An 8,450-nucleotide genomic window follows, 5' to 3' on the forward strand; every position below is an offset into this window, starting at 1 on the left:
TCGAGTTGAAGGGACGGATGACTACGGGGCATATGGAGGAATTACGGAAATGGCGTAAACGGGAAGCCTGGTCCTTTTCGATGGGGGGCCCTTGCGAAGGAAGGAAAAATAAAAAAGAGTGAGAGCTAGTTGCGAAAAGAGGCGTGGGCTAAAATAGAGAGCATGGGATGCCGGTGATGGAGGAGGTGAGATTTTCAGGGTCCTTGAACGTGTTTACCTTTTCATTGGCCCTTTTCCTTCTCTTTCGCTCTAGCTGATATGCGCATCCCCATCCTATTTCGATCAGCGTCTAGATTTGGAGGGGGGAGGGGTGGGTTGGACAAGAGGAAAATGGATGGTTTCATGGCAGCTTTGTTGGTGTTGCGTTTCCCCAGCATCCATCATAATAAGATGGGTGCGGAGCGAGGATCTTCCGTATGCAAGAATTAAGCAGCGGGCAACGGTGAGAGCGAAGATTACATGTACAGTAGAGAAGCGTGAGAAATCATCGGTGGACACTCGTCCGACGACATGCTTCGGGACAGTTGTAAGCGAGAGAATGCTGAAAATAATATGTATGGCAGGCTGGTCAAAGTGCCGCTGACTCGGATTACCGGTCCTGTCTGACAATTTTTCCTATTTCATACAATTTTAAATTTTCTCTGCCTTCTTTTCTTTATCTAGGCGCTCCGTTTTGCTGCATACTATTTGAGTGATATAAGAGACCTGGCCTGTTCATGATTCAAGCATCATGATGCTGTAACCGCCGTGAACAGTATATCTCCCCATGGGCTAACTCTGCGTAGCTAGGACCGGGTTTCGACGGCTAAAGTATGTCATCGGGCTATGATACCCTGATGGACATTTTTTGCATAACCGGGGGTGGGTTAGGCTGGGCTGGACCTTGATGAGCAAAAACGGCAGACATGACAAAGAATCCAAAGGCATGACAGAGACCAGAAAAAAAAAAAAAAAAACTCCGGTCCGTTCAAGCACCGTTCTTGGCTGCCTGCGCTTATTGGCTGAGTCGGGTTGGGCGGGAATGGTGGACAAGGTGATGACCTCCCTAGGAGATATCAGATCAGAGCGTAAGCACAGAGATTGCAGTGGCCTGAGCGTGAGGCTTGTTTGTGGAGGCAGCTCTAGTGAGGGGACTGAGCAGGGGGAATTGGGATTTGTAACGGAATCTGAAGGTTTATGCGATGAATGGAGATACATGGTATACTTTGCTGTAGCCTATAGGTCTTTTGTCATGGCCCCCTTCTTTGGAATTCATCTGTTGTTACATGAGATGTCCTACGCGAGGCAACCCAAGAACTTGGCAAGTGTAATAAATGATTAGTACCTAGGCAGTCATATATCCTTAGTGTGAAGCTTTTCGTGTCATTTATCAAGCTTATCTAGCCACTGGGTATTGATCCTAGAAGGGGAAAGATGGATGATCCGTATATACGGCGCTTCTAATAAAAGAGGACGATTCGCCATACATAGTAATCACCACGCGGATTCGGCGCCTGTGATTGGTGCATTGCTTACGGCCGTTGGAGTGGAATGACAAGGGTAGTAGATGACGAAAAGAGACGCAGCAGGACGGAATAACGGAGCAGAGGGAGAGAGAACGAGCGAGAGCGATGCACGGCTGCTCCCCGTTGACGTTGGTCCTGTGTACAGCCGCGCATTGAACGTGTAGGCACTAGTCATGTAGTTGAACAGGTGAACAATGTGTGGGCCGTTGTCCTCGCGGACGCCCGGCACTTCCACCGGGATCTCTGCCAGGAGATGGAGAAGAGCGGCCGTCATTGGCGCTACACCTTTCAAATGCCGTGGACAGTGATGGACGGTGAGGAGGGGGAGCAATGCGATCAAGTGATTCGCTCAAAAGCAAGGCTAGCCCAGCTCCTAAGCTCTGTCGGACGTGAGTTGAGGCTAAGCAGAGACCGCGTTAACTAACCTGTCCTGACCGACTCCTTTTTCCGCGAGGCGGAGGAAAGCTTCCAATCAATTACGAATACAGCCGACCCAGCGGCTCTTGGAGCGCCGACCTGATCCATTCTGCTTCCGTGCCGCGTTTCCTCCAGTCTTCTCTTCGCCTTGGCCTCGTTTGAGCCTAATGCAGTGATGGAGCTTCAAAGTAAGCATATAGGGCCACTGAATCGGACGCTCCGTGCGCTGCTCCATCCGCGACACTAAAAATTGCCAGTTTGGAGCGAGGCCGTCGAGTCCGGTCTACAGAAAGAGCAACGTGATGTTTTGGCGAATCGCGTGATGGAGCCTCTGGAGACGCCTAGTTTCGGTCCTTGATAGAGCTGGCGTGGTGGGCGGAGACGAGACGCGGGAGGCTTTTGCTGTCTCGAGCTTGTTGAAGATAATCTAGGCAGAGACGGAGACGGAGACAGTGGGGGGAGGGGCAGGAAGAAAGAGTCCCAGTGCCAGGGGAACGGGATGGGATGCAGTAGAGGGGCTTGGGGAGAGTGTGAGATTGAGCATCAATGCTGTGTGTCGAATATTTTTTTCAACTGAGGTGTGTACATGTGCGAGTACTTCGGAGTTGCAGATGTTCCGACGTGTGACGTTGCCTCTCTCCGTGTCTCCTTCTCTTTCTCCTCATCCCATCTCCCCCTCCTCTTTGATGAGCAGACCTTGAAGCCATCGTCGAAGAGGAAACACCACGGCAAGCACGGGTAAATGGAGGTGCACCGCCCATGTGCCATACCTGTCCATATCCGAAGAGGAGGGCATCCATCAACTCCAGAACAGGCACAAGCACAGGCGCAGGCGCAGGCACACGGCGCTAAGGGACTCCCATTATCCATCAGCCCACAGCAGCTAGCACTAGCACATAGCAGATGGATCAAATCTGTCTGGTGCTAATTCTAGACCTGGAGACAAGGCAATTAACGTCGGCCAACACTCTTCCAGCATCTGGCAAAACCTGTATCCGGTATCCGCTATGATACTATAACGTACTACTAACCACCAGGTCGGGTCCTTTGGTATTTTGCAAACAGCACTCCGCGGTCCGATCCATGTACTGCTTGGGCTTGGGCTTGGGCTTGGTACCTATTGCCCAGGCTTGCCGGGAAACCTGCAGTCGAGCTGCTGCGGCTGCGGCGGCGGCGGCTCTTTACTCTACCTAGGCTCGCAAGACCTTTTTCCATTTTCTCCGGTCATATTTGATATTATATACCTGCAGTGCCTCGGCTGCGTATCGCTTGCCTTGCCTTACAAGCACTCAGGCGCATGCGTGCATCCCAGAGCTTGCACAGCAAATCTGTCCGGGGCAACAAAATCTGTCCCTGTGTCTCGCCAAGGGGTGGGATGTGGGAAGAGAGGGGTTGAACATGAGCATGGGACTCCAGTTGGCTCTGGCCTGCCCTGCCCTGCAAGCGCCCCTGGACGCTTGGAACCTGCATGATCGCAAAGCCAAAGCCCAGGACAGGAACCAAACGCCTGTCGGCTACCTAGGATGAGCATAGTGGTACGGAGCAATAGTAGCACTACTGCTACTGCACGGTTGGAGTGCTATCTCAAAGGGCGAGACATGGGTAAAGCAGACGGGGAGGCCCCAAACGCCGTGGCCGAGCAATGCAGCCATCGATGACTTCTTCCAGCTCCAGGCCCCTCCCCTGGCGCGAATTGACCAGTTCTGACAGAGCTCCACGGGCTAGCCTGCTTGTGGTGTTTAGCAACGGCCGGGCTGCGGCGGATCTGCAGATTCCACCAGTGTCCCTGCCCCACGGCATGGATGGACTTTGGGGGAAGAAGAAGAGGGGCGTGCATCTACGAGCGTTACTAGCAGTGGCTTTACCGGTGCTGCTGCGGCCAGTCACAGCAAGCCTCTTCGTCTCAAGGCCACTCCCATGCTCCTCCTACTGGCTTCACGAGGCTATGCCCCAAGTGGCACGGCGTGCTGTCGGCTGTCGTACTGTCGGCCTGTAATACTGGATTATCTTTTGCGACTGAATTCCATGCATCGTGGACTTGATGATCCAAGTGCTGCATTTCCCTTGTTCATTATTATACGATACGTACGACGCGACACAGATGTAGAGGGCGCGAGCATGGTTCGGCTTACACGACCTCCGAAACCGCAGCTCAGGTTTTTTTTTCTGGACCTCGGCCGGGGGTTCGAATCCTAAATATAGGTCCGGATTGCTCCCCCATACTTTTGACGTCATTTACGCGACGGCAACAAGAAGGGTGATAAAAGAAATCAGAGTCAATACTACTGCGGGAAGTATGCCTGTCCAGCATGCAGCTATGCCAACCTGCTTGCTACGATACTACCTAACCTAAGACACAATTTATGTACTCCGCAAAAGCCATGGGTTCATGAATTTGATCCCATCTCAAGACGTACGGGTAATTGCTGGGTTTTACTAAGGTGGTAGCTGGTGCGGCTGTGTGCTTGCAAAGATGACAAGCGCTGGCCCCCATTCCGAATGTGCGTGTCTATTGACGGAATAAACGACTTCCATGGTCCTTCGCAGAGCCTTCTTTTCATCTGCTCGTACGAGTCAGCCAATCAATTGCTTGATCCTGCCGGCAAGTCAGGTCAATTAAGCAGACCGGTAAATCAATTTATCGATCAGCCATCTCGCTACTGCCGCAAATCCTTTGCACTCCATCAATCATGACAGATGGAGTCGCCATGTCCAAGGGCAAGGCTGTGGGCAGGGACATGGACATGGACATGGACATGGACATGGACAAGGTCAAGGTCAAGGTCAAGGTCAAGGTCATGGTTGCTACGTGGGAGAATGGGGGCCATGCTCTTCTCTCCCCGTCTCACTCACAGACGCATCCCGATAGCCCCAAGGGACCCCTGATGCAGATAATCTGTACTCTTCACCATTGCAACAGCTCGGCAGTACTCCGTCTACTACAGGTGCTTGTACGACGCTTGCGAGTCTGGAATATGTACCCTACTAGCACATACACCTCCGTGCACAGACGGCGTCCTCCCAAGGCCATGTCATGTTGCCCATGGCGAGCAAGCCCAAGTGCCTCATCTCATGCATCTTTGCATGATAGCAACACCCTCCTTCGACGGGCCCCTTTCAATCTTCACTTGCTCTCCACCATAGAAAGGCACCATCCCGTGGCATGTAACCATCACTAACGGAACTCGTCGTCGAGGCAGGCTACTAGCTGCGGAAGTAGTAGCAATCATTCAGCTGCATGTGTTCATCACCGTTTCTCACGCCCCCAACGTATACACATTCAGGCTTGCACCCTGTACAGTAAGGCGACTCTATCATTAACTCGCGCAACACTCCCCTGTTCCGTCGCTTTTCTTTTACCCCTCCTCCCTTCCCTACACCCAACTCCCTTCTCTCCGTAGTGCGATTTCCGAGGTGAGTTGATGAGTCGACTGGGCAAGGGGAACAAGAGAAACTACTAATACGGTGTTCCTGTCCCTGGTTACTCAAAAGAACAGCCACGTGATGGCGACAAAACGGATCGCTACAGCGCCGTTGTGATTCGTTCAAGGTGTCTTCATGTTACATACTAAGGTACAGCTAGTGGTATGGAGTGCAGCTGCGGACTGAGCTAGACCAAAGCTGCAGTGTATCATCCTTGACACACCATCATCATCATCAACAACAAGAGACAGTTGCAGCAGCATCGTCGCATGGCGCTGGTGCATTGTCAGGCTCAAGTTCCATCGTTTCACACTCTGGAAATCTTGCTGCCTGGAGCAATCAAAATGATATGGAAACAATAATCTCTTTTTCGACTGTGGATAGAAACATGCGTTATGTTACACAAAAACACCTTGGCAGACAAATATCCCCTTGTCGGCCAGTCATGTTACCCCAGCTCTGGGCCACGGAGCTGTGCAGTCCTGGTCAAAACGGATGATGCGCTGCTGCCGTGAGCTGGAAGCGCTGCTGCAGGATCTCGTCTTGCGGCATAACAGGGAATGCAATTGGCCAGCCGGGCATTTGTCGCGTTACGGACAAGGGGTAGGCGATTATCCCCGACGCGCTTGTTCCTCCACACTCGGGGCCACGTCGGGCGTAATTGATATTGAAGGGACCAGAGGCGTTGTTGCAAAGCGAAGAGCCGATTACTAGGGCTCGGAGGATGTACGTAGAAGGCGTACGTGCAGGTACGAGTATGGCGGCTTGTTTGATGGCCGCCACTGTCCATGGCCTGGACATTTTTGTTTCCTCAGGACAAGGTTTACTCTTTTTGCCCATTAACGCTGCCTGGCTCCCCTTGCACTCTGTCCGCCTTTTGCCCTGAACGCTCGCGCGCTTGCTGCTTGGCCCTGCGGCACCCAGGATGCCAGATACTCGGTGCCCTTCCGGGATATCTCAACCTTGCCATACCGTACACTCTGCCTGCCCAGCAGTCCATGATTGATTGCTCGCATGGATTGTTGACCAGCTAGGCCACCCCTACTGTGAATCGAGGAGTATACGAAGAATGAGCAAAAGACCGCCACGCACGCCCTCTTTCACGAATACCCGTAACGGGCCTCTTCGCCGCCGAGCCCATAGTTGAATTATCAAGCACGAAGCCTGTGGTTCGGTTTAGCCCACATCACGGTCCCGAGTACCTGCAATGTGAAGAATGAAATTTTATGGAGCAGCCTGTACTGCCTACATACAATGCAACTCAAGCACGAGACCAGCTTGTCCCGTCCTCGGTGGCCAGGTATTTGGTCCATCGTCTTGCTGCCACTGGTGCATACGGGTACCTAGGAGCATCTGGCGACTCATGCAGCCCTGCTTGAGCAGCCAATTGCGAGTCTCTCCATGATTCGTAGCGCAGAGCACTTGATGAGAAAGTCATGCAACAAGGACACGCACGGCAATAACAAAAGGCCAATTATCACCGGCCTCTTAAGATTCGGCTTGCGCGCCTGAATGCCAAGCGTCAGCCTTGTTGATCTTTCCAGTCTTCCCGCCCAACGGAGCCTCGCTTCTGCAGTCCTGCTTGCAACGCCTCCAATCCAAATGTTGATCCGTTAAACGACGTCGGGATTCGTCCGGCTCATTAACAACTATGCAGTTTCTCGCCTTGCTTACCCCTATGAGTAGCATTTCGCCAGCCTCAGTTGCTTATGTGCATCTCACCAACGCCCTGCTAATTGCGGCGCATGCAACATGACCGTCATCCAAAACCCTCTGGATCCTTTTTTGCCCCCTTCTTACCAACTACAGCAACCGACTCTCACCTCACGCTTACATGAGTCCTACCCAAAATGCTACGTCCGTACATATCTGTTCTCACTCTCGCTCTCGCATCACCGCAGAGAGCACACAGCCTCCCAATCCTTGCCTTCTGCTGGCCCTCTTTGGCAACACCCTCCGGGCAATACAGTGAGATTACACATCACTTTGTCAATGAAGCTGCTTGTAAACCACACAATTCCCACCCACGCCCTCTCAGGACGGCGACGGTACCTCGGCATACAGGCATGAAAGAAGCTTGAATATTGAAGAAGGGAAAAAACGATGCCTCTTTTCCCCCCACTGACTCCCCCGTGCACATAGCCCTGGGAAAGAGTAGGATTTGAGTATCATCGCGGGCTCGTCCCGCTCCCGAGCCGCAGCAGTTCCTAGGTGGGAAGTTGAGTGACTGCTCGTATTACTTGCTGCATATGAAAATATGCAGCTATTTGTCATTTTGTCCGTTCAATTTCGCAGTTTCCTGGTCGCTTCCTTTCCCTATTCGAACACGGCGGCAAAGAACACGGCAACCATTTCGCAAATACTGGAAGGATTTTGCAGATCATGGAATCGGCGCGTTAGCTAAGGAAACGATTTAGGTGCAGAACTACATGCACCGTAACATCTTTGACCTGACGCACACGCACTTGTCTTGTCTGGAATAACAAAAATCCTCTCACCGTATTTTACGTCCGCTGGCAAAACACATGAATTTTTTACGAGTATGGAGGACAACCGAGATTATTGCAGACTGCTTCACTCAGCTCTCGGGGTTCTCGGAACTCCAGGTGTCTCTTTAACGATTTCCGTCTGCCCAGGTTCAATCTATCTCAGCCATGCCTTTTCTCGACGCATTTATTACTGTAAACAGCTGTGAACCAGGTCTCCGGAACGCAGCCGAGACGTCAAAGCTCCAAGTGAATCCCTGGATAGAACGAGTATCGCCGAAAACCGAGAAACACTAAGCCTCGCTACCCGACGTTTCAGCTAAGGCCTACCCGGAAACCGTTTCGTCAGGATTAAAACCACCCACAAACCGGCCAACAACGCTAGATGCGTGGCATACAACGTAACAATCCACTAACAACCCAAATATAAACACCACAGCGCATTGACTCCTTTTCTCGTCCCCCATCGTGTGCCCCCCTTTTAAGGCCATCTTGTCTCCTCAAATCAACGCACAAGACACACTTCGACTGGTGCCTTGCTAACCGAGCGTCTCTCTTACAGGTGCTTGCTCTTACAGGTACGTTTGTATCGCAAGATATACCCAAATGGTTTGATTCG

At 52.1% G+C, this 8,450-nt stretch overlaps 3 protein-coding genes across 3 annotated transcripts; 2 read left to right on the forward strand and 1 right to left on the reverse strand.

Moving 5' to 3' along the window:
• Positions 1 to 734: 734 nt before the first annotated feature.
• On the forward strand, positions 735 to 1,496 carry M431DRAFT_354880 (hypothetical protein). The gene has a single exon (XM_024914506.1). It carries the CDS (start codon positions 887 to 889, stop codon positions 1,319 to 1,321), a length of 435 nt encoding a protein of 144 aa, XP_024777653.1. The 5' UTR covers positions 735 to 886; the 3' UTR covers positions 1,322 to 1,496.
• A 2,888-nt stretch (positions 1,497 to 4,384) lies between these two features.
• M431DRAFT_354875 (hypothetical protein) lies at positions 4,385 to 5,466 on the forward strand. The gene has a single exon (XM_024914505.1). The coding sequence runs from the start codon at positions 4,613 to 4,615 to the stop codon at positions 5,099 to 5,101; it is 489 nt and encodes a 162-aa protein (XP_024777654.1). The 5' UTR covers positions 4,385 to 4,612; the 3' UTR covers positions 5,102 to 5,466.
• A 365-nt stretch (positions 5,467 to 5,831) lies between these two features.
• M431DRAFT_479519 (hypothetical protein) lies at positions 5,832 to 6,146 on the reverse strand (the record flags this gene model as incomplete). The annotated part of the gene is made up of 1 exon (XM_024915774.1): positions 5,832 to 6,146. The coding sequence occupies one exon, from the start codon at positions 6,144 to 6,146 to the stop codon at positions 5,832 to 5,834; it is 315 nt and encodes a 104-aa protein (XP_024777655.1).
• Positions 6,147 to 8,450: the final 2,304 nt, after the last annotated feature.

This window comes from Trichoderma harzianum, assembly GCF_003025095.1.
Source record: "Trichoderma harzianum CBS 226.95 unplaced genomic scaffold M431scaffold_3, whole genome shotgun sequence".
Lineage (NCBI taxonomy): Eukaryota > Fungi > Ascomycota > Sordariomycetes > Hypocreales > Hypocreaceae > Trichoderma > Trichoderma harzianum.

What these genes read in the sequence shown, in the direction of transcription:
- M431DRAFT_354880 (XM_024914506.1), top strand. Translation starts at nt 887, where the DNA reads ATGAGCAAAAACGGCAGACATGACAAAGAATCCAAAGGCATGACAGAG.
- M431DRAFT_354875 (XM_024914505.1), top strand. Translation starts at nt 4,613, where the DNA reads ATGACAGATGGAGTCGCCATGTCCAAGGGCAAGGCTGTGGGCAGGGAC.